Source organism: Bombina bombina, chromosome 2, assembly GCF_027579735.1.
Source record: "Bombina bombina isolate aBomBom1 chromosome 2, aBomBom1.pri, whole genome shotgun sequence".
Lineage (NCBI taxonomy): Eukaryota > Metazoa > Chordata > Amphibia > Anura > Bombinatoridae > Bombina > Bombina bombina.
Genome location: NC_069500.1, coordinates 1,235,396,444 through 1,235,423,466, shown reverse-complemented (window position 1 = coordinate 1,235,423,466; position 27,023 = coordinate 1,235,396,444). Strand labels below are relative to the sequence as shown.

The following is a 27,023-nucleotide window of genomic DNA, read 5'->3' as shown; positions in this document are numbered from 1 at the left end:
AAAATATCAGTGTCTGCATGCAAAATCCTTGAAAGGAGCATATTTTAACTAAAACTATTATCCAATATGCCTGTGAATTAAATTGTGCTGATTTACATCGGCTCCTTAGAGAATTTGTGCACCAAACGTATTTCACAAGAAGCCATGTATTTTTTTTTCTTCTTTTCTTAAAGAGAATTAAAGAAGAGATTGGAACAGAAACATTATGCTAAGGGAGAAGAAACGTTCTGAGTGGCTTTAAAGCTAAGAACAATAGATTATAAGCATAAAGAATTGTTCATTACACAGGATCTGTGAGTAATGGAGATATGATTAAATGATCAGTCTGATGTTGAAGAAACAAGCTCATAAATATGGAGGTTATGTGTATCAGCTTTATTAATATCTCTGTCAATGCCCCTATTGCAGAATTAATATCCTCCATATCATATAATAAGTGGGGTATAGTGGACTTTACACATTGAGCTAGAACTTCTGCATCAGCCTCCATGCAAATGTTTATTAGAATCACATTATCTCAGGCAGCAGTTTAATATAGGAACTGCAGATAAATTGTCTTTCCAAGCTTCCTTAATGCATAACAAACATATGGGACCATTATGTTATAAAAAAAGGACAGAGGCAGCAGCACCACTTCAAAAAAACTCCAGATTTATTGAAAGTGCAACAAAGTTAAAACAGCAACGTTTTGGACACAATCAGTCCTGCATATTTGCAGAAGGAACTCTGTTATTGATGCAGAACTGGCAGATCTGGAGACTGAATTACGGTCGGGCTGGTCAACAGATGATATGGATAAATTCCTCAAGGAGGTGAATACCACCATTGCAGAATTGAAAGTTTCCATTCAGGGGCGCAAGAGAATAAAATTCCAGAGAGATGAGCAAGACTATACCAGAGGGGAAGTCTATCAGTGGTGGACCAGTAAAACCGGAAGTCAGAGACGTGACACTTCCTGTTGGTATCGGAGGAGAAACCGGCTTCCTGGAAAAGACTCAGATGGGTCAGTTACTACCTCAGACTCCACGACAAGGGACTCTGAAAATGAGGTCACCTCAGGAGAGGGGGCAAACACTACAATAAATACTGTGGCAGGAGCAATAGACCAAAAGAAAGAGAGCCGGCCCAGACACACACAGCGGAAGCGCTGGTGGTAAATATATCACAGTATACACCGACACCTGAAGAGACTGCTACATTAGAAAAAGGACTGTCCTTTTGTCTGGTAACCAGCTGTAACTTTCTTATTACAGCAAGAATTATTTCAGTTCTTTAGGACTTTAAAATTTAAATCTTTCTTTTCTGAGATTCCACCACATCCATTGAGCACTACTGTGGACACTAATCAATTTGATAATAACAAAGGGGCTAATTTAGCTTTGAGTAGTCTAGGCTTAAGAAATAAAAGTGGGTTTTTGCCAACTAGATATTACCCCAGTATTGATGTGTATATTAAGTTAGTGTCCCAGGATATTGAGAAATTGAGACATAATTGTTATACCTCAAGAGAACCAATAATAAATCATTTTACTAAGCATAATAAAGAAGCTGTGGATTCCTTAACTAAAAATAAAAAGATTATTTTAAAGGAGGCTGACAAGGGGGGTGCTATCGTTATTTTAAACAGGGACTATTATATTGAAGAAATTAAACATCAGTTGGCTGACAGAGAGGTATATTTACCCATAGTTTATAGTCCTTTGTTTAAAGTACAACGTGAAATACAATCTTGCATTTCTAAAGCCATTAAACATGATATAATTTCAAAGGAAACTGCTAAATTCTTAACTATTGCTAATCCTAGGATCGCTATTTTTTATACTTTACCAAAAGTACATAAGAACCTAAATAAACTCCCTGGCAGGCCAATTGTGTCAGGGGTGGGCTTTATTTTTTCCAATATTGCAGTTTATTTCGACAGACTCCTAAGACCTTTTGTAGAGAAATCCAAGTCTTATATTAGAGATACGGGGAACTTTCTAAATAAATTGCAGAATTTGGAATTACCAACAGGCAAATTTATTTTTTATAGTTTAGATGTTTCTAGTCTGGTGTTGGGGTAGTGAAAGCTTTATTGGCTCAAGCAAAAATGTATAATCAACAAGAAATTGAATTTATAATTTATTTACTAGAAATTGTTTTACATTGTAATTTTTTTCTATTTCAAGACCAATTTTACCTGCAGTTACAGGGAACTGCTATGGGTTCCAACGTCGCCCCTACATATGCCAATTTATACATGAATGCATTTGAAGAACATTTTGTTTATGAAAATGTACTATTTATTCAGTATGGCGACACTTGGTGGCGCTATATTGACAATATTTTTGGTGTATGGCTGGGCGACATTAGGACCCTATTAGATTTCGTATTTTCTTTAAATGGTGCAACTAAATGTATTCGTTTTACTTTGGAATACAGTGAATATTCCATTAATTTTTTGGACACCAGGATATACAAGGGACCAAATGATCTTAAAATTGATCTATATAGAAAGGTAGATAGAAATAATATTTTACATTATGAGAGCTCACACCCCATAGCCTTAAAGAATTAACTGCCTAAAAGCCAATTTCTTAGAGTGCGTAAAATTGTCACTAATACTGATGTATTGGATATCAGATTGAGAGAAATGGCAACACTTTTTAGAAATAGGGGCTACCCAGAGGATCTGATTGACAAGGAGAGAGAACGAGTATTGAAAATTCCTAGGACTACACTTTTAGCAACAAATGTTTAAAAGAAAAGATCTGAAAAGTAGGGATAGAATAACCTTTGTCTCACAGTTTAACAAACAAATCCCAAAAACTTTGAAAAGCATCAATAAATATTGGAGCATCTTACAACAGAGTAATCCATTAGTGACAGAATTTAAGAAACCCCTATTGCAGCCAATAAAGGGTCCAAAAGCCTTAGAGACAAAATAACTAAGTCTAATGTAAGCCCCAGTAAAATACAGAGTCAGACCCTACTGGGTACTAAAAATAATGGATGTTTTCCCTGTTTGGGTTGTATTAATTGTAATATTTTAATATGTGGTCCTTATTTTTTCCATCCTCGAACAGGGAAGAAATTCATTATTAATGGTTATTTTACCTGTGATACAGAACATGTGATTTATATTCTTAAAAGGTCCGTGTTCAAAGCTCTATGTAGGAGAGACGACCAGAAGGGTCAAAGATCGAATTACTGAGCATAAATCAAATATTAGGAATGATATGAAAAATCGCCAGTCGCATGTCACTTTAAGGAGGCTAGACATTCAGTAAGCCAACTGAGATATCAAATAATTGAATATATATACCAATAGATAGATGAGGGGGTGATAGAGACAAAAGGCTAAAGCAGAGAGAGGCCTTTTGAATCTATCACCTAGAAACCAGGATACCAATGGGGATGAACAAAGAGTGGGATTTATCCCTTTTCTTGTAAAATTATACATATAAAACATTTATAGGTGTGTTTATGGTCATTGTTTGTAAAAAAAAAAAACAAAAAAAACAGAATTTATGTTTACCTGATAAATTACTTTCTCCAACGGTGTGTCCGGTCCACGGCGTCATCCTTACTTGTGGGATATTCTCTTCCCCAACAGGAAATGGCAAAGAGCCCAGCAAAGCTGGTCACATGATCCCTCCTAGGCTCCGCCTACCCCAGTCATTCGACCGACGTTAAGGAGGAATATTTGCATAGGAGAAACCATATGTTACCGTGGTGACTGTAGTTAAAGAAAATAAATTATCAGACCTGATTAAAAAAACCAGGGCGGGCCGTGGACCGGACACACCGTTGGAGAAAGTAATTTATCAGGTAAACATAAATTCTGTTTTCTCCAACATAGGTGTGTCCGGTCCACGGCGTCATCCTTACTTGTGGGAACCAATACCAAAGCTTTAGGACACGGATGAAGGGAGGGAGCAAATCAGGTCACCTAAATGGAAGGCACCACGGCTTGCAAAACCTTTCTCCCAAAAATAGCCTCAGAAGAAGCAAAAGTATCAAATTTGTAAAATTTAGAAAAAGTGTGCAGTGAAGACCAAGTCGCTGCCTTACATATCTGATCAACAGAAGCCTCGTTCTTGAAGGCCCATGTGGAAGCCACAGCCCTAGTGGAGTGAGCTGTGATTCTTTCAGAAGGCTGCCGTCCGGCAGTCTCATAAGCCAATCGGATAATGCTTTTAATCCAGAAGGAGAGAGAGGTAGAAGTTGCTTTTTGACCTCTCCGTTTACCAGAATAAACAACAAACAAAGACAAAGTTTGTCTGAAATCCTTAGTAGCTGCTAAGTAAAATTTGAGAGCACGAACTACATCCAAGTTGTGCAACAAACGTTCCTTCTTTGAAACTGGATTAGGACACAAAGAAGGCACAACTATCTCCTGGTTAATGTTTTTGTTAGAAACAACTTTTGGAAGAAAACCAGGTTTAGTACGCAAAACCACCTTATCTGCATGGAACACCAGATAAGGAGAAGAACACTGCAGAGCAGATAATTCTGAAACTCTTCTAGCAGAAGAAATTGCAACCAAAAACAAAACTTTCCAAGATAATAACTTAATATCAACGGAATGTAAGGGTTCAAACGGAACCCCCTGAAGAACTGAAAGAACTAGGTTGAGACTCCAAGGAGGAGTCAAAATTTTGTAAACAGGCTTGATTCTAACCAGAGCCTGAACAAAGGCTAGAACATCTGGCACAGCTGCCAGCTTTTTGTGAAGTAACACAGACAAGGCAGAAATCTGTCCCATCAAGGAACTTGCAGATAATCCTTTTTCCAATCCTTCTCGAAGGAAGGATAGACTCTTAGGAATCTTAACCTTGTCCCAAGGGAATCCTGCAGATTCACACCAACAGATATACCAAATTATGTGGTAATTTTTCTGGTTACAGGCTTTCAGGCCTGAACAAGAGTATTAATAACAGAATCTGAGAACCCTCGCTTTGATAAGATCAAGCGTTCAATCTCCAAGCAGTCAGCTGGAGTGGGTCGAACGGACCTAGAACAAGAAGGTCTCTCAAAGGTAGCTTCCATGGTGGAGCCGATGACATATTCACCAGATCTGCATACCAAGTCCTGCGTGGCCACGCAGGAGCTATCAAAATCACCGACGCCCTCTCCTGATTGATCCTGGCTACCAGCCTGGGGATGAGAGGAAACGGCGGGAACACATAAGCTAGTTTGAAGGTCCAAGGTGCTACTAGTGCATCCACTAGAGCCGCCTTGGGATCCCTGGATCTGTACCCGTAGTAAGGAACTCTGAAGTTCTGACGAGAGGCCATCAGATCCATGTCTGGAATGCCCCACGGTTGAGTGACTTGGGCAAAGATTTCCGGATGGAGTTCCCACTCCCCCGGATGCAATGTCTGACGACTCAGAAAATCCGCTTCCCAATTTTCCACTCCTGGGATGTGGATAGCAGACAGGTGGCAGGAGTGAGACTCCGCCCATAGAATGATTTTGGTCACTTCTTCCATCGCTAGGGAACTCCTTGTTCCCCCCTGATGGTTGATGTATGAACTTGGCCCTCGCTAGCTGAGGCCAAGCTTTGAGAGCATTGAATATCGCTCTCAGTTCCAGAATATTTATCGGTAGAAGAGATTCTACCCGAGACCAAAGACCCTGAGCTTTCAGGGATCCCCAGACCGCGCCCCAGCCCATCAGACTGGCGTCGGTCGTGACAATGACCCACTCTGGTCTGCGGAAGGTCATCCCTTGTGACAGGTTGTCCAGGGACAGCCACCAACGGAATGAGTCTCTGGTCCTCTGATTTACTTGTATCTTCGGAGACAAGTCTGAATAGTCCCCATTCCACTGACTGAGCATGAACAGTTGTAATGGTCTTAGATGAATGCGCACAAAAGGAACTATGTCCATTGCCGCTACCATCAAACCTATCACTTCCATGCACTGCGCTATGGAAGGAAGAGGAACGGAATGAAGTATCCGACAAGAGTCTAGAAGTTTTGTTTTTCTGGCTTCTGTCAGAAAAATCCTCATTTCTAAGGAGTCTATTATAGTTCCCAAGAAGGGAACCCTCGTTGACGGAGATAGAGAACTCTTTTCCACGTTCACTTTCCATCCGTGAGATCTGAGAAAGGCCAGGACAATGTCCGTGTGAGCCTTTACTTGAGGAAGGGACGACGCTCGAATCAGAATGTCGGCCAAGTAAGGTACTACAGCAATGCCCCTTGGTCTTAGCACCGCCAGAAGGGACCCTAGTACCTATGAGAAAATCCTAGGAGCAGTGGCTAATCCGAAAGAAAATGCCACGAACTGGAAATGCTTGTCCAGGAATGCAAACCTTAGGAACCGATGATGTTCCTTGTGGATAGGAATATGTAGATACGCATCCTTGAAATCCACCTTGGTCATGAATTGACCTTCCTGGATGGAAGGAAGAAGTGTTCGAATGGTTTCCATCTTGAACGATGGAACCTTGAGAAACTTGTTCAAGATCTTGAGATCTAAGATTGGTCTGAACAGATTGGAGTAGAACCCCATCCCTTGTTCTCCTAATGGAACAGGATGAATCACTCCCATTTTTAGCAGGTCTTCTACCCAATGTAAGAATGCCTGTCTTCTTATGTGGTCTGAAGACAACTGAGACCTGTGGAACCTCCCCCTTGGAGGAAGCCCCTTGAACTCCAGAGAATAACCTTGGGAGACTATTTCTAGCGCCCAAGGATCCAGAACATCTCTTTCCCAAGCCTGAGCGAAGAGAGAGAGTCTGCCCCCCACCAGATCCGGTCCCGGATCGGGGGCCCGCATTTCATGCTGTCTTGGTAGCAGTGGCAGGTTTCCTGGCCTGCTTTCCTTTGCTCCAGCCTTGCATAGGTCTCCAGGCTGGATTGGCTTGAGAAGTATTACCTTCCTGCTTAGAGGACGTAGCCCTTGGGGCTGATCCGTTTCTGCGAAAGGGACGAAACTTAGGTTTATTTTTGGTCTTGAAAAGACCTATCCTGAGGAAGGGCGTGGCCCTTGCCCCCAGTGATATCAGAGATAATCTCTTTCAAGTCAGGGCCAAAGAGTGTTTTCCCCTTGAAAGGAATGTCAAGCAATTTGTTCTTGGAAGACGCATCCGCTGCCCAAGATTTTAACCAAAGCGCTCTGCGCCACAATAGCAAACCCAGAATTTTTTCGCCGCTAACCTAGCCAATTGCAAGGTGGCGTCTAGGGTGAAAGAATTAGCCAATTTAAGAGCACGAATTCTGTCCATAATCTCCTCATAAGAAGAAGAATTACTAATAATCGCCTTTCCTAGCTCATCAAACTAGAAACACGCGGCTGCAGTGACAGGGACAATGCATGCAATTGGTTGTAGAAGGGAACCTTGCTGAACAAACATCTTTAGCAGACCTTCTAATTTTTTATCCATAGGATCTTGGAAAGCACAACTATCTTCTATGGGTATAGTGGCGCGCTTGTGTAGAGTAGAAACCGCCCCCTCGACCTTGGGGACTGTCTGCCATCAGTCCTTTCTGGGGTCGACTATAGGAAAACAATTTTATAAATATGGGGGGAGGTACTAAAGGTATACCGGGCCTGTCCCATTCTTTACTAACAATGTACGCCACCCGCTTGGATATAGGAAAAGCTTCGGGGGGCCCCGGGGCCTCTAAGAACTTTTCCATTTTACATAGTGGTTCTGGAATGACCAGATAATCACAATCATCCAAATTGGATAACACCTCCTTAAGCAGAGCGCGGAGATGTTCCAACTTAAATTTAAAAGTAATCACATCAGGTTCAGCTTGTTGAGAAATGTTTCCTGAATCTGAAATTTCTCCCTCAGACAAAACCTCCCTGGCCCCCTCAGACTGGTGTAGGGGCCCTTCAGAAACCATATCATCAGCGTTCTCATGCTCTACAGAATTTTCTAAAACAGAGCAGTCGCGCTTTCGCTGATAAGTGGGCATATTGGCTAAAATGTTTTTGATAGAATTATCCATTACAGCCGTTAAATGTTGCATAGTAAGGAGTATTGGCGCACTAGATGTACTAGGGGCCTCCTGTATGGGCAAGACTGGTGTAGACGAAGGAGGGGATGATGCAGTACCATGCTTACTCCCCTCACTTGAGGAATCATCTTGGGCATCATTTTTACTAAAAAAATTTTATGACATAAAATACATATAGTTAAATGAGAAGGAACCTTGGTTTCCCCACAGTCAGAACACAATCTATCTGGTAGTTCAGACATGTTAAACAGGCATAAACTTGATAACAAAGCACAAAAAACGTTTTAAAATAAAACCGTTACTGTCACTTTAAATTTTAGACTAAACACACTTTATTATTGCAATTGCGAAAAAGTATGAAGGAATTGTTCAAAATTCACCAAAATTTCACCACAGTGTCTTAAAGCCTTAAAAGTATTGCACACCAAATTTGGAAGCTTTAACCCTTAAAATAACGGAACCGGAGCCGTTTTTATATTTAACCCCTTTACAGTCCCTGGAATCTGCTTTGCTGAGACCCAACCAAGCCCAAAGGGGAATACGATACCAAATGATGCCTTCAGAAAGACTTTTCTATGTATCAGAGCTCCACACACATGCAGCTGCATGCCATGCTGTCCTCAAAAACAAGTGCGCCATACCGGCGCGAAAATGAGGCTCTGACTATGATTAGGGAAAGCCCCTAAAGAATAAGGTGTCTAAAACAGTGCCTGCCGATATAATCATATCAAAATACCCAGAATAAATGATTCCTCAAGGCTAAATATTGAATCGATTTAGCCCAGAAAAAGTGTACAGTCTTAATAAGCCCTTGTGAAGCCCTTATTTACTATCTTAATAAACATGGCTTACCGGATCCCATAGGGAAAATGACAGCTTCCAGCATTACATTGTCTTGTTAGAATGTGTCATACCTCAAGCAGTAAGAGACTGCACACTGTTCCCCCAACTGAAGTTAATTGCTCTCAACAGTCCTGTGTGGAACAGCCATGGATTTTAGTTACGGTGCTAAAATCATTTTCCTCATACAAACAGAAATCTTCATCTCTTTTCTGTTTCTGAGTAAATAGTACATACCAGCACTATTTTAAAATAACAAACTCTTGATTGAATAATAAAAACTACAGTTAAACACTAAAAAACTCTAAGCCATCTCCGTGGAGATGTTGCCTGTACAACGGCAAAGAGAATGACTGGGGTAGGCGGAGCCTAGGAGGGATCATGTGACCAGCTTTGCTGGGCTCTTTGCCATTTCCTGTTGGGGAAGAGAATATCCCACAAGTAAGGATGACGCCGTGGACCGGACACACCTATGTTGGAGAAAAAACAACCTGTATTTTATGGTAGATAGTGAAGATTTACCTATGTGTTTACATTTTGTACTGTGACTTTAAGAGAGCAATAGTTATTTTGCACTATAGTCTAGGTTTCCCTGTGATGTCAGAGGAGGTGGGGTTTAGAGAGGTATTTAAGTCTGCTACATCTGTAACAATTTATGCATGATTAAGGACTGATTGTGTCAGAAACAATGCTGTTTTAACTTTGTTGCACTTTCAATAGATCTGGAGTTTTTGAAGTGGTGCTGCCTCTGACTTTTTATATGTTGTGGGCTATTGGTGTGAGGTCTGGCAGTAAGCACACTACACTGGTGCTGAATTATCTTTGGCTGTTACAAGACAGAATGATAAGGCTATAAAATAAACTGCCCTGAAAAAGAAACAACTGGAAAACAAAGTCCACTCATGCAGACTCATACATTATACAGTCAGTTTACCAAACAAAATATGAACAGTGAAAAAGAAGTGCAAAAACTGTCCCTTGATAATGAGTAAAAAAAACACAAGTAACAGAAGTGGTAAAAATGAAAGCACCATAAACTTTATAGAAAAAAAAAAGGACACAAAACACGTTTCATGTGACAGCCATGAAAACAGATAAACTTCAAAATACAACAGAAAGTTGAATTCTGTCCTAACTAAAAATCCTACATAATATTCAGTACATACATTTAAATAAGCACATACCTTTATCATTTTCTGAGAAGACAGAACAGCTCTGTACGGAACTGTAGGGGCAGTCATAATTACTGATGCATTGTATTCTTGCTCTAGGCGCTGGTTAAAAACCTCTAAATGTAAAAGCCCAAGAAAGCCCAATCTGAGGAGAATAAAAACATAATATATGCTTACATGATAAATTCATGGTGGTGAGAGTCCACAATTTATTACTCTTGGGAATTACTCTTCTCTACCGTTAGGAGGCAAAGAGATTCTTAAACCCCAAGAGCTCTATATAAACCCTCCCACCTCATACATACCTCCAACCAATCTTCACGTCCTCCAATAACAGAGGCAAAGAGAATGACTGGGGGTTATGGGTAAGGGAAGTGATACTTAACAGCTCTGCTGGGGTGCTCTTTGCCTCCTCCTGCTGGCCAGGAGAGAATATTCCACTAGTAATTGGAATGACAATATGGACTCTCCATGTCTTAGGAAAGAAAAAGAATCACAAACCATACCCCATATACACTGTACTCTGAGGGGAAACCGGGACTCGATATAGACTAAAAACCCCTCTCCATCAAGAATCAAATGCTCATCTTTATTCTTCAATCACCTCCAGTAGAGGCAAATTAAAGTCTAAGGAATGTGGGAGGGGTTTTATAGAGCTCTTGGGGTTTGGGAATCTTTGCCTCCTCCTAGTGGTAGAGAAGAGTAATTCCCAAGAGTAATGGATTGTAGACTCTCACCACCTGTATGAAAGAAAACATATTACAGAGAAAATATATTTTTAATGGTTTAATGTATAATATCCCAAATAAACATTTTTTATCTCATTTTTTTAATTTCATTGACGAGCATATTATTGAGTATATTTTCTTTGCCAGTTTCAACTATGATATTACGCTTTATCCTCATCTTATGTTTATTTGAGTTTGGTTAAATATAGCAGTCATCTTAATTATCACCAAATGATATAATCTCTCTAACCTTTGTTAAAGGGTTGCAACATTTATTACTATTTTGCTTTATAAATACAAGAGATTACTAAAATAGAAAAGCAAAGTAACTTACCGCCATCCAGCTCCTAGTGCTGGACTGCTGTCCCGATGAACAGTTACACTAGGGTCATTTAAGGTAAGTTTTTCTAAAGCACTTTTCAAGTTGTTATATTCTGATTGATCAACTGGATACATGCCTTTTAGGAATAAAAATAAATAATAAAAGTTTAGGATTAGCAAAATGCATGGCATAATATCTGGTATATGGTATATTCCTTTGTGACACAATGAGAACTATTACTAGAGTATGTAGTTGCCTTAAATTAAGGTGTCGATTTATCAAAGGCTTAACCTGCCTTCTTTATCAGACCGCTGCTTCCCTAACTCTTCTCCACCTAATAGGTGTAGAATTTCAAACTCCACGGTCTCGTCCGACCAGGGAGATTGACAGCTCCTGCCCGCACGTGATTGGCTGTGCACAAGCAGCATTGCACAAGAGCACAAAATAGCGCTCTTGTGCAATGCTGAATTCCACCAACTGTCCCTGTCCGTTGCAGCTTGATAAAGAAGAAGTAAAATTCCGCTTCTTCTGTATACCATCTTCCTCGCTCCAGGTCTTAGATTTTGTTTCTTAGTGTATGAAGATAGTAATAGGTCGTTCTCAAGCACGAGAGCTTTTACGTTTTTTAAAGACAGAACGTTACAAATTTGTGACCCTTTTCTTTACACGACACTGTTAGTGAAAGGGTTTAAGCCCCCTATCCTGCTCCTTTGTTATAATGTATGTCCACCTGGAAAAACGCTTTTTTCTTTCTTTTTTTTTTTAAACCACTTTATGAGCTGAAGACTATAACTTGTGCATCAACTATTAAGTAACAATAACACAATTCAAACCAGGAAGGTTGTTTTTTTTGCATTTGTGTTTATACATATGATTAAAAACAGTACTATTTTAAGATGCTTTTCAGGGCATCCCTGAGCTGGGGAAAAGAGTAAAAATTTGAAAGGCAACATTAAAGAGGACATGACATCAATTATTTAATTTCTTTACAAAGCACAAATAATTTCCTTAGTTCAGCATTCCTTAGCTGTCTCACAAAGTGTGGTAAAAAAAGTTTTTAATCACTAGAGGTTTGCTTTTTTTCTACAGTTAACAAATCCTGGCTTGCGTCTGAAATACGGTTACTTTTGCAGTGCAGATTACAAAAGAGCTAGAAAATACGCAGTTTACCAAAGCAAAATAAAAAAATAAATACAAATTACTAAAAAGAAGCTGAGAAAAAAAACAGAAAATTAAACTTTTAAAGAAAGAGATTTAAATGATCTAACTAATGTGAATCGGGCAACTTAAAAAGAGGAGACAGAATAAGCAGATTGCTTTACAGAGAGGCTTTTTGGATCTTCCAATTACAAACACAGAGACCTAAAGGTCTGAATATAGCAGGTGATGCAATTAATTTTTGGGAATTCAAATAAACTTTTCTCTTTCTTTTATTTATTTTTTCATAATTGTATTATTCCTTTCTGTAAAGCTCACATAGAACACATAGGATATGTAGTTATGAGCTGTTTTGAGCCCAAATTTCTCTTTTCAGGGATAGTAAGAATTCTCCATAGAAATCCTATTAAAGTGTGATTGTTATTACGTATAATAGTTATATTATATTTACGTATCCACTATACCCTATGAGTTATTAATATATTGTGATGGTGTTAAGATAACTTAAAGATACATATATTTGATTCACAAATAATCGAAAACCTTCAAATAGGATAAAGGGTTTTGTCTCTTTAAAGGGATATTCCAGCCAAAATTGGAAACCACATGGGTGCATTTCGGTATTGAACACAAGCAATTTTGTAATATACATGCGTTAGCACAAATGCTTCTTAAAAAAGATAAAACTGCTTCAAAAGTGTATTTAAGTATTCACCATGCACCAGCATTTTAAATACAACACTTGCTCAGAGAGCCTAAGGTGCTTATACCATCTGGTAATGACTTACTTTGTTAATTGCTGACATGATACAAGCCCCACTGGTGATCTGAACAGCTGTAATTATTAATATGTGGGTGCAGTGACAATATCTAGCTATTCTTCACATGCATGTGCAGAGAAAAATGTTAACTCTATAACAGTGATAGCTCTTACTAGAAGCATTTTTGCCAATTGATGTATATTGCAAATATGTTTCTATTCAAATATGTAATAAATCTATGTGCATTTACATTTTGACTGGAATGTCCCTTAAAGTCTGTTCACTTCTATGTTAATTGATTGTAACAAGCATCCAATAGAATTAGTGTTTAGGTATATGTTTACTGTTAGTGATCTAGTGATCTATGAGTAAAGCTTGTGGGCCGAAACGCGTAATACACGATAAGTGCTTGCTGCAATAGATAAAGATATCTATTGTCCTGTAACCATAATACATTTATCTAAAAGCGCTTTTGCATGACTCGCTGGTTTTTCAAAAATTAAATTAAAAAGAATGTTTCTGGTTTTAAAACAGTAGTAAGGCAATAATTATAAGTAGATTATCAATTGATATTATTTTAAAAGACGATATAAAGAAGAATTAGCAGCACCATCAGATGGTAAAGTTCTTATACCTTTATTAGTCCCAGTAAGCACAAAATATGTTGTTTCGGGCTCACTTGACCTTAATTATATGGACCATATGATTCAGGGCAAGTGAGCCTGAGGCATCATGTTTTGTGCTTCCTGGGACCAATAAAGGTATAAGAACTTTACCATCTGATGGTGCTGCCATCTTCTGCAGAGTTTGTGAAATATGTATTCCTGAGCAGTGGCTCTAACAGCTTGCACATCACTGCTTTACGTTGGTGCTAGTGGGACTATTAGTTTTCTTATAAAGAAGAATTTAATGACAAGGGTCTAACAGCTTGCACATCACTGCTTTACATTGGTGCTGGTGGGACTATTAGTTTTCTTATAAAGAAGAATTTAATGACAAGGGTCTAACAGCTTGTAAACACATTTGCAATATATTAGTAGTGGGGGGGGAAAACTTTTTTTTCCATAGAGATCTGCCCACCTTCGGAATGGTAACACCCACTACAGAAGGTTTGTCCTGGCTCTTCTGCAATATTCTTGATTTCTAAGCAGCCCAAGGGCATTAACAGAAAAATCAACGTGTTCGGTGACTGCTTCTAGTGTGCTGAGTGAATACATATCATTCCTCACTTCTCAATACATCACACTGACATACAGCCCTATTCAAAATCAACTAGGAGGCAATTATTTGAGAAATGTTTTTTTAAAAAAAGCCCTAATCAAAATCACGCACAATAGCATAAATAACACACATGTTGTCATGTGCACTGCACTTCCCCAGATGCACAGATTATTGCAGAAAACAAGAGAGGCTTGCCATTTTCATGCCTTTGTCAGGCTGGTGAAAAATGATCTGTTATAAAAGTTTTACATAAATAAAATATTTTCAATGAAAAATTGCAAACTTTGATGTGAATTCCACTCAGACATTCAAGCATTAATATGTTTTTTTTATACTCCTATACCAGCTGTTACTTGGTTTACACATGCAATAATAATACTTACAAACCAAAGTTCTTTTAGCCAGAACTCTTAAACCTTGATAAATGGAGTCTATAAATTAAACAAGTAAAATATAGTATTAAAATATACAGGCCTGAAAATGAACTTCTTGGCTTGCTGATATTAAAGGGATAGTCTAGTCAAAATTAAACTTTCATGATTCAGCTAGAGCATTCAATTTTAAGCAACTTTCTAATTTACTGCTAGTATACATTTTTATTCATTCTCTTGCTATCTTTATTTGAAAAAACTGAATTTATGCTTACCTGATAAATTACTTTCTCTTACGGTGTATCCAGTCCACGGATTCATCCTTACTTGTGGGATATTCTCATTCCCTACAGGAAGTGGCAACGAGAGCACACAGCAGAGCTGTCCATATAGCTCCCCCTCAGGCTCTGCCCCCCCAGTCATTCGACCGACGGTTAGGAGAAAAAGGAGAAACCATAGGGTGCAGTGGTGACTGTAGTTTTAAACAAAAATTTTTTATCCTGACTTAAATGCCAGGGCGGGCCGTGGACTGGATACACCGTAAGAGAAAGTAATTTATCAGGTAAGCAAAAATTATGTTTTCTCTTACAAGGTGTATCCAGTCCACGGATTCATCCTTACTTGTGGGATACCAATACCAAAGCTTTAGGACACGGATGAAGGGAGGGAACAAGTCAGGTCACCTAAACGGAAAGGCACCACTGCTTGCAAAACCTTTCTCCCAAAAATAGCCTCCGAAGAAGCAAAAGTATCAAATTTGTAAAATTTGGCAAAAGTATGCAGTGAAGACCACGTCGCTGCCTTACAAATCTGTTCAACAGAAGCCTCATTCTTGAAGGCCCAAGTGGAAGCCACAGCTCTGGTGGAATGAGCTGTAATTCGTTCAGGAGGCTGCTGTCCAGCAGCCTCATAAGCCAATCGGATGATGCTTTTCAACCAGAAGGAAAGAGAGGTAGCCGTAGCTTTTTGACCTCTCCTCTTACCAGCATAGACAACAAACAAAGATGATGTTTGTCTGAAATCCTTAGTTGCTTGTAAATAGAATTTCAAAGCACGAACCACATCAAGATTGTGTAAAAGCCGTTCCTTCTTAGAAGCTGGTTTAGGACACAGAGAAGGAACAATGATTTCCTGGTTAATGTTCTTATTAGAAACCACTTTAGGAAGAAAACCAGGTTTGGATAGCAAAACCACCTTATCTGCATGGAACACCAGATAGGGCGAATTACACTGCAAAGCAGACAATTCAGAAACTCTTCGAGCAGAAGTTATAGCTACCAAAAACAAAACTTTCCAAGATAATAACTTAATATCTATGGAATGTAAAGGTTCAAACAGAACCCCTTGAAGAACTGAAAGAACTAAATTTAGACTCCATGGATGAGCCACAGGTTTATAGACAGGCTTGATTCTGACTAACGCCTGTACAAACGCTTGAACATCTGGTACTGCTGCCAGACGTTTGTGTAAAAGGATCGACAGAGCGGATATCTGCCCCTTTAAGGAACTAGCTGATAAACCTTTCTCCAATCCTTCTTGGAGAAAAGACAATATTCTTGGAATCCTAATTTTACTCCACGAGTAACCCTTGGATTCACACCAACAAAGATATTTTCGCCATATCTTATGGTAAATTTTCCTGGTGACAGGTTTTCTAGCTTGGATCAGAGTATCTATGACTGATTCAGAGAACCCACGCTTGGATAAAATTAAGCGTTCAATCTCCAAGCAGTCAGCTGCAGAGAAACTAGATTTGGATGCTTGAATGGACCCTGAATTAGAAGATTCTGCCTCATTGGCAGTGTCCATGGTAGGACAGATGACATGTCCACTAGGTCTGCATACCAAGTCCTGCGTGGCCACGCAGGGGCTAACAGAATTACCGAGGCCTTCTCCTGTTTGATTCTGGCTACCAGCCGAGGCAGAAGAGAAAACGGTGGAAAGACATAGGCCAGCTTGAAGGACCAAGGCGCTACTAGTGCATCTATCAATGCCGCCTTGGGGTCCCTGGACCTTGATCCGTAAAGAGGAAGTTTGGTGTTCTGACGGGATGCCATCAGATCCAACTCTGGAATGCCCCATAGCTGAGTCAGCTGAGCAAATACCTCCGGGTGGAGTTGCCACTCCCCCGGGTGAAAAGTCTGACGACTTAGGAAATGCGCCTCCCAGTTCTCTACACCTGGGATATGGATAGCTGATAGGTGGCAAGAGTGAATCTCTGCCCAATGAATTATCCTTGAGACTTCTAACATCGCTAAGGAACTTCTTGTTCCCCCTTGATGATTGATGTAAGCCACAGTCGTGATGTTGTCCGACTGAAATCTAATGTACCTCAGAGTTGCTAACTGAGGCCAAGCCTGAAGAGCATTGAATATCGCTCTCAGTTCCAGAATATTTATTGGAAGAAGTGTCTCCTCCTGAGTCCACGATCCCTGAGCCTTCAGGGAGTTCCAGACTGCACCCCAACCTAGAAGGCTGGCGTCTGTTGTTACAATTGTCCAATCTGGCCCGCGAAAGGTCATACCTTTGGACAGATGGACCCGAGATAGCCACCAGAGAAGAGAATCCCTGGTCTCTTGATCCAGATTTAGTTGAGGGGACAAATCTGTGTAATCCCCGTTCCACTGACTGAGCATGCATAGTTGCAGCGGTCTGAGATGTAAGCGTGCAAACGGCACTATGTCCATTGCCGCTACCATTAAGCCGATTACTTCCATGCACTGAGCCACCGAAGGGCGCGGAATGGAATGAAAAACACAGCAGGAATTTAGAAGCTTTGATAACCTGGACTCCGTCAGGTAAATTTTCATTTCAATAGAATCTATCAGAGTCCCTAGGAAGGAAACTCTCGTGAGTGGGGATAGAGAACTCTTTTCCTCGTTCACTTTCCACCCAAGTGACCTCAGAAATGCCAGTACTATGTCCGTATGAGACTTGGCAATTTGGAAGTTTGACGCCTGTATCAGGATGTCGTCTAAATAAGGGGCCACTGATAAACCCCGCGGCCTTAGGACCGCCAGAAGCGACCCTAGAACCTTCGTGAAGATTCTTGGGGCTGTAGCTAATCCAAAAGGAAGAGCTACGAACTGGTAATGCCTGTCCAGAAAGGCAAACCTGAGAAACCGATGATGATCTTTGTGTATCGGAATGTGAAGATAAGCATCCTTTAGATCCACTGTAGTCATATATTGACCCTCCTGGATCATAGGTAGGATGGTACGAATAGTTTCCATCTTGAATGATGGAACTCTGAGGAATTTGTTTAAGATCTTTAGATCCAAAATTGGTCTGAAGGTTCCCTCTTTTTTGGGAACCACAAACAGATTTGAGTAAAAACCCTGTCCCTGTTCCTCCTTTGGAACTGGATGGATCACTCCCATAACTAGGAGGTCTTGTACACAGTGTAAGAATGCCTCTCTCTTTACCTGGTTTGCAGATAATTGTGAAAGGTGAAATCTCCCTTTTGGGGGGGAAGCCTTGAAGTCCAGAAGATATCCCTGGGATATCATTTCCAACGCCCAGGGATCCTGAACATCTCTTGCCCACGCCTGAGCGAAGAGTGAGAGTCTGCCCCCTACTAGATCCGTTACCGGATAGGGGGCCGTTCCTTCATGCTGTCTTAGAGGCAGCAGCAGGCTTTTTAGCCTGCTTACCTTTGTTCCAGGTCTGGTTTGGCCTCCAGTCCATCTTGGACTGAGCAAAAGTTCCCTCTTGTTTTGCATTAGAGGAAGTTGATGCCGTACTTGCCTTGAAGTTTCGAAAGGTACGAAAATTAGACTGTTTGGCCCTTGATTTGGACCTGTCCTGAGGAAGGGCATGACCTTTTCCTCCAGTGATATCAGCAATAATCTCCTTCAAACCAGGCCCAAATAGGGTCTGCCCCTTCAAGGGAATGTTAAGCAGCTTAGATTTTGAAGTCACGTCAGCTGACCATGATTTAAGCCACAGCGCCCTACGCGCCTGTATAGCAAAACCAGAATTCTTAGCCGTTAGTTTAGTCAAATGAACAATGGCATCAGAAACAAAAGAATTGGCTATCTTAAGTGCTCTAAGTTTGCCAAGTATGTCATCCAATGGAGTCGCTACCTGTAAAGCCTCTTCCAGAGACTCAAACCAGAACGCCGCAGCAGCAGTGACAGGAGCAATGCATGCAAGGGGCTGTAGGATAAAACCTTGTTGAATAAACATTTTCTTAAGGTAACCTAATTTTTTATCCATTGGATCTGAAAAAGCACAACTGTCCTCGACAGGGATAGTAGTACGCTTTGCAAGAGTAGAAACTGCTCCCTCCATCTTAGGGACTGTCTGCCATAAGTCCCGTGTGGTGGCGTCTATAGGAAACATTTTTCTAAAAATAGGAGGTGGAGAGAACGGCACACCTGGCCTATCCCATTCCTTAGTAATAATTTCTGTAAACCTTTTAGGTATTGGAAAAACATCAGTACACACCGGCACTGCAAAGTATTTATCCAGTCTACACAATTTCTCTGGCACTGCAATTGTGTCACAGTCATTCAAGCAATACGAGGAGGTGTTCAAGCTTAAATTTAAATGTAGAAATATCAGAATCAGGTATCTTTCCTGAGTCAGAAATATCGCCCACAGACTGAAGCTCTCCTTCCTCAGCTTCTGCATATTGTGAGGCAGTATCAGACATGGTTCTTAAAGCGTCAGTATGCTCTGTATTTCGTCTAACCCCAGAGCTATCTCGCTTTCCTCTAAATTCAGGTAGTCTGGCTAATACCGCTGACAGTGTATTATCCATGACTGCCGCCATGTCTTGTAAAGTAATCGCCATGGGCGCCCTAGATGTACTTGGCGCCATTTGAGCGCGAGTCCCTTGAGCGGGAGTAAAAGGATCCGACACGTGGGGAAAGTTAGTCGACATAAATTCCCCCTCGTCAGAATCCTCTGGTGATAAATTTTTTAAAGACAGAATATGATCTTTATTGCTTAAAGTGAAATCATTACATTTGGTACACATTCTAAGAGGGGGTTCCACCATGGCTTTTAAACATAATGAACAAGGAGTTTCCTCTATGTCAGACATGTATGTACAGACTAGCAATGAGACTAGCAAGCTTGGAAAACACTTTAAATCAAGTTAAAAAGCAAATATAAAAAAACCGTACTGTGCCTTTAAGAGAAACAAATTGTCAGAATTTGAAAAACAGTGAAAAAAGGCAGTTACACAAACTAAATGTTTACAGTGTGTATAATAAGCTAACAGAGCATTGCACCCACTTGCAAATGGATGATTAACCCCTTAGTTAAAAAAACAGATAAAAAAAAACGACATAAACGTTTTTAAACCGTCACAATCAACTGCCACAGCTTTGCTGTGGCCATACCTTCACCAATAAACGACTTTAGGCCCTTTTGAGATGTCCTGCAGCATTCAGGGGACTTCTGAGGAAAACTGGATGTCTCAGTCTGTAATTTTAACTGCGCAAAAAAGCGCTAAAATAGGCCCCTCCCACTCATACTACAACAGTGGAAAGCTTCAGGAAACTGTTACTAGGCCAAAATAAAGCCAGCCATGTGGAAAAAATTAGGCCCCAATAATTTTTATCACCAGACACACATATAAAAACGATTAAACATGCCAGCAAACGTTTTATATTGTATTTATATAAGGGTAATACCCCTGAGAGTAAGCATGATACCAGTCGTTATTAAATCACTGTATTCAGGCTTAACTTACATTAATTCAGTATCAGCAGCATTTTCTAGCATTTCCAATCCTAGAAAAAATTATAACTGCACATACCTCATTAGCAGAATAAACTGCATGTCATTCTCCCGCTGAAGTTACCTCACTCCTCAGACATATGTGAGAACAGCAATGGATCTTAGTTACAACCTGCTAAGATCATAGAAAACTCAGGCAGATTCTTCTTCTACTTCTGCCTGAGATAAAACAGTACAACTCCGGTACCATTTAAAATAACAAAGTTTTGATTGAAGAAAATAAACTAACTATTTTTTACCACTCTCTCTTACTACCTCCATGCGTGTTGAGAGTTGCAAGAGAATGACTGGATATGGCAGTTAGGGGAGGAGCTATATAACAGCTCTGCTGTGGGTGTCCTCTTGCAACTTCCTGTTGGGAATGAGAATATCCCACAAGTAATGGATGATCCGTGGACTGGATACACCTTGCAAGAGAAAACATGATTTATGTAAGAACTTACCTGATAAATGTATTTCTTTCATATTGGCAAGAGTCCATGAGCTAGTGACGTATGGGATATACAATCCTACCAGGAGGGGCAGTTTCCCAAACCTCAAAATGCTTATAAATACACCCCTCACCACACCCACAATTCAGTTTAACGAATAGCCAAGTAGTGGGGTGATAAAGAAAGGAGTAAAAATCATAAACAAAAGAATTTAGAAATAATTGTGCTTTATACAAAAAAATCATAACCACCATAAAAAGGGTGGGCCTCATGGACTCGTGCCAATATGAAAGAAATGAATTTATCAGGTAAGTTCTTACATAAATTATGTTTTCTTTCATGTAATTGGCAAGAGTCCATGAGCTAGTGACGTATGGGATAGCAATACCCAAGATGTGGAACTCTACGCAAGAGTCACTAGAGAGGGAGGGATAAAATAAAAAAGCCATTTTCCGCTGAAGAAAATTAATTCACAACCCAAAATATAAGTTTATTCTCATAAATCAGGGGTGTCCAAACTTTGCTCTCCAGAGGTTTTGGAACTACATTTCCGATGATGCTCAGCCAGCATTTTATCTAGCTGAGCATCATGGGAAATGTAGTTCCAAAACCTCTGGAGAGCAAAGTTTGGACATCCCTGTCATAAATGAAAGGAAAAAACTTAAAACATAAGCAGAAGCAGAAGAATCAAACTGAAACAGCTGCCTGAAGAACTTTTCTACCAAAAACTGCTTCCGAAGAAGCAAATACATCAAAACGGTAGAATTTAGTAAATGTATGCAAAGAAGACCAAATTGCTGCTTTACAAATCTGATCAACTGAAGCTTCATTCTTAAAAGCCCAAGAAGTGGAAACTGATCTAGTAGAATGAGCTGTAATTCTCTGAGGTGGGGCTTGACCTGACTCCAAAAAAGCTTGATGTATCAAAAGCTTTAACCACGATGCCAAGGAAACGGCAGAAGCCTTCTGACCTTTCCTAGGACCAGAAAAGATAACAAATAGACTAGAAGTCTTCTTGAAATCTTTAGTAGCTTCACATAATATTTCAGAGCTCTCACCACATCCAAAGAATGTAAAGATCTCTCTAAAGAATTCTTAGGATTAGGAAACAAGGAAGGGACAACAATTTCTCAATTTATTAATGTTATTTATTTTCAATTTATTAATGTTGTTAGAATTCACAACCTTAGGTAAGAATTTAAATGAAGTCCTCAAAACTGCCTTATCCTGATGAAAAATTAGAAAAGTAGATTCACAAGAGAGAGCAGATAATTCAGAAACTCTTCTAGCAGATGAGATGGCCCAAAGAAACAACACTTTGCTAGAAAGTAGTTTACTGTCCAAAGAATGCATAGGCTCAAATGGAGGAGCCTGTAAAGCCTTCAAAATCAAATTAAGACTCCAAGGAGGAGAGATTGATTTAATGACAGGCTTGATATGAACCAAATGAAACAGTGAATATCAGGAAGCTTAGCAATCTTTCTGTGAAATAAAACAGAAAGAGCAGAGATTTGTCCCTTCAAGGAACTTGCAGACAAACCCTTATCCAAACCATCCTGAAGAAACTGTAAAATTCTAGGAATTCTAAAAGAATGCCAGGAGAATTTATGAGAGGAACACCATGAAATGTAAGTCTTCCAAACTCGATAATAAGTCTTTCTAGAAACAGATTTACGAGTCTGCAACATAGTATTAATCACAAAATCAGAGAAATCTCTATGACTAAGCACTAAGCTATACCTTCAAATTTAATGATTTGAGATCCTGATGGAAAAACGGACCTTGAGACAGAAGGTCCGGCCTTAATGGAAGTGGCCAAGGTTGACAACTGGACATCCGAACAAGATCCACATACCAAAACCTGTGAGGCCATGCTTGAGCCACCAGCAACACAAATGATTGCTCCATGATGATCTTTGAGAACACTCTTGGCAGAAGAACTAAAGGCGGGAAAATATAAGCAGGTTGATAACACCAAGTAAGTGTCAACGCATCCACTGCTTCCGCCTGAGGATCCCTGGACCTGGACAGGTACCTGGGAAGTTTCTTGTTTAGATGAGAAGCCATCAGATCTATTTCTGGAAGACCCCACATCTGAGCAACCGGAGAAAACAAATTTGGAAATATTTTTTGGCACCAACAACATCCGGAAATGACGTAATTGAAGACGCAACCTTGTGAAAGGACTCGGCGTCAACTAAGATGCCGGAAGTGACGAATTTGCGCCATCGAACGTAACTTTGCGCCAAAAAATCTTGCGCCAAAAATGACGCAATATATTTTAGCATTTTGCGTCCTCGCGGGCCTAATTCTGTCCGCAAATTTGAAAAGGACAGTCAATTGAAAAAAAGACTATACCCCAGGTAAGAAATACATTTTCCTAAAGTCTTGGCCTCTCTTCAGAAGAGGCCAAGACTGAAGAGCTCTGAAAATTGCACGGAGTTCCAAAATATTGATCGGAAATCTCACCTCCTGAGATTCCCAAACCCCTTGTGCCGTCAGATACCCCCACACAGCTCCCAAACCTGTAAGACTTGCATCTGTTGAGATTATAGTCCAGGTCGGAAGAACAAGAAGCCCCCTGAACTAAACGATGGTGATCTGTCCACCATGTCAGAGAGTGTCGTATAATCGGTTTAAAGATATTAATTGAGATATCTTTGAGTAATCCTTGCACCATTGGTTCAGCATACAGAGCTGAAGAGGTCGCATGTGAAAATGAGCAAAGGAGATCGCATCTGATGCGGCAGTCCTAAGACCTAAAATTTCCATGCATAAGGCTACCAAAGGGAATGATTGTGACTGAAGGTTTTGACAAGCTGATATCAATGTTAAACTTCTCTTGTCTGACAAGGACAGAGTCATAGACACTGAATCTATCTAGAAACCTAAAAAGGTTACCCTTGTCTGAGGAATCAATGAACTGATTGGTAAATTGATCCTCCAACCATGAACTTGAAGAAACAACACAAGTCGATTCGTATGAGATTCTTCGAAAATGAGAAGACTGAGCAAGTACCCAGATATCGTCCAATAAGGAAATACCAAAACCCTGTTCTCTGATTACAGAAAGAAGGGCACCGAGAACCAAAAAAATTCTTGGAACTGAGGCTAGGCCAAACGGTAGAGCCACAAAACTGGTAATGCTTGTCTAAAAAGAGAATCTCAGACACTAAAAGTGATCTGGATGAATCGGAATATGCAGATACACATCCTGTAAATCTATTGTAGACACATAATGCCCTTGCTAAACAAAGGCAGGATAGTCCTACAGTAACCATCTTGAATGTTGGTATCCTTACATAACGATTCAATATTGATAGATCCGGAACTGGTCTGAAGGAATTGACCTTCTTTGGTACAATGAAGAGATAAAATAAAACCCCAGCCCCTGTTCCAGAACTGGAACTGGCATAATTACTCCAGCCAACTCTAGATCTGAAACACATTTCAGAAATGCTGAGCCTTTGCTGTGTTAACTGGGACACGGGAAAGAAAAAAATCTCTTAGCAGGAGGCCTTAACTGAAGCCAATTCTGTACCTTTCTGAAACAATGTTCTGAAACCAGAGATTGAGAACGTAATTGATCCAAATTTCTTTGAAGAAAATGTAATCTGCCCCATACCAGCTGAGCTGGAATAAGGTCCGCACCTTCATGGGTACTTAGGAGCTGGCTATAGGTTTTCTATAGGCTTGGATATATTCCAAACTGGAAATAGTTTCCAAACTGATACCGCTCCTGAGGATGAAGGATCAGGCTTTTGTTCCTTATTATGAGGAAAGGAACGAAAATGATTATTAGACCTAAATTTACCTTAGATTTTTTATCCTTTGGTAAAAAAGTTCCCTTCCTTCCAGAAACAGTTGAGATAATAATTTATTACCCTGGAAAGAAAGGGAAAGCAAAGGTGACTTAGAAGACATATCAGCATTCCAAGTTTAATCCATAAAGCTTTTCTAGCTAAAATAGCTAGAGACATATACCTGACATCAACTCTAATGATATCAAAAGATGGTATCACCAATAAAATTATTAGCATGTTATAGAATAATAATAATGCTATAAAATTATGATCTGTTACTTGTTGCGCTAAAGCTTCTAACCAAAAAGTTGAGGCTGCAGCAACATCCGCTAAAAATATAGCAGGTCTAAGAAGATTACCTGAACATAAGTAAGCTTTTCTTAGAAAGGATTCAATTTTCCTATCTAAAGGATCCTTAAATGAAGTACTATCTGCCGTAGGAATAGTAGCACATTTAGCAGGAGTAGAGACAGCCCCATAACCTTAGGGATTTTGTCCCCAAAAAAACTCTAATCTGTCAGATGGCACAGGATATAATTGCTTAAACGTTTAGAAGGAGTAAAAGAATTACCCAAATTATTCCATTCCCTGGAAATTACTTCAGAAATAGCATCAGGGAGATTAAACACTTCTGGAATAACTACAGGAGATTTAAAAACCTTATTTAAACGTTTAGATTTAGTATCAAGAGGACCAGAATCCTCTATTTCTAATGCAATTAATACTTCTTTAAATAAAGAACGAAGAAATTCCATCTTGAACAAATACAAAGATTTATCAGAATGATGATGTTCATTTAAAAATTCATCTGAAAAAAGAGAAGTTTTAAAAGACTTTTATGTAAACTATAAGGAGAAATAACAGACATAGCCTTCTTAATGGATTTAAAAAATAAAATCTCTTATGTTTATCAGGAACACTCTGAAAATTAGATGTTGACGGAACAGCAACAGGTAATGTAACAGTACTAAAGGAAATTTTATCTGCATTAATAAGTTTGTCATGACATGCAATACAAACAACAGCTGGAGAAACAGATACCAAAAATTATAGCAGATACACTTAGCTTGGTAGTTCCAGCACTAGACAGCGATTTTCCTGTAGTATCTTCTGACTCAGATGCAACGTGAGACATCTTGCAATATGTAAGAGAAAAAACAACATATAAAGCAAAATTGATCAAATTCCTTAAATGACAGTTTCAGGAATGGGAAAAAATGCCAAAGAACAAGCTTCTAGCAACCAGAAGCAATGAAAAAATAAGACTTAAATAATGTGGAGACAAAAGCGACGCCCTTATTTTTTAGCGCCAAATAAGACGCCCACATTATTTGGCGCCTAAATGCTTTTGGCGCCAAAAATGACGCCACATCCGGAACGCCGACATTTTTGGCGCAAAATAACGTCAAAAAATGACGCAACTTCCGGCGACACGTATGACGCCGGAAACGGAAAAGAATTTTTGCGCCAAAAAAGTCCGCGCCAAGAATGACGCAATAAAATGAAGCATTTTCAGCCTCCGCGAGCCTAACAGCCCACAGGGAAAAAATAGTCAAATTTTTGAAGGTAAGAAAAAATGATTCATTCAAATGCATTATCCCAAATATGAAACTGACTGTCTGAAAAATAAGGAAAGTTGAACATTCTGAGTCAAGGCAAATAAATGTTTGAATACATATATTTAGAACTTTATAAACAAAGTGCCCAACCATAGCTTAGAGTGTCACAGAAAATAAGATTTACTTACCCCAGGACACTCATCTACATGTTTGTAGAAAGCCAAACCAGTACTGAAACGAGAATCAGCAGAGGTAATGGTATATATAAGAGTATATCGTCGATCTGAAAAGGGAGGTAAGAGATGAATCTCTACGACCGATAACAGAGAACCTATGAAATAGACCCCGTAGAAGGAGATCACTGCATTCAAATAGGCAATACTCTCCTCACATCCCTCTGACATTCACTGCACGCTGAGAGGAAAACTGGGCTCCAACTTGCTGCGGAGCGCATATCAACGTAGAATCTAGCACAAACTTACTTCACCACCTCCATCGGAGGCAAAGTTTGTAAAACTGAATTGTGGGTGTGGTGAGGGGTGTATTTATAGGCATTTTAAGGTTTGGGAAACTTTGCCCCTCCTGGTAGGAATGTATATCCCATACGTCACTAGCTCATGGACTCTTGCTAATTACATGAAAGAAACATACTTACCAATAGACACCCATCCACATATAGCAGATAGCCAAACCAGTACTGAAACGGTTATCAGTAGAGGTAATGGAATATGAGAGTATATCGTCAATCTGAAAAGTGAGGTAGGAGATGAATCTCTACGACCGATAACAGAGAACCTATGAAATAGATCTCCCGTGAGGAAAACCATTGCATTCAATAGGTGATACTCCCTTCACATTCCTCTGAAGTTCACTGTACTCAGAGGAATCGGGCTTCAAAATGCTGAGAAGCGCATATCAACGTAGAAATCTTAGCATAAACTTACTTCA

General features: G+C 39.8%; 1 protein-coding gene across 3 annotated transcripts in view; it reads right to left on the bottom strand.

Annotated features, from left to right (window-relative positions):
• The window catches only part of GUF1 (GTP binding elongation factor GUF1), a 250,370-nt gene that overhangs the window by 92,539 nt on the left and 130,808 nt on the right, over window positions 1-27,023 (bottom strand). For all 3 annotated transcript variants that reach the window (XM_053703997.1, XM_053703999.1, XM_053703998.1), the window contains exons 11-12: window positions 11,033-11,156; window positions 9,983-10,115 (exon numbers count right to left, since the gene is read on the bottom strand). In XM_053703997.1, the coding sequence (XP_053559972.1) occupies window positions 9,983-10,115; window positions 11,033-11,156 (257 nt within the window). The remainder of the gene's footprint in view (window positions 1-9,982; window positions 10,116-11,032; window positions 11,157-27,023) is intronic.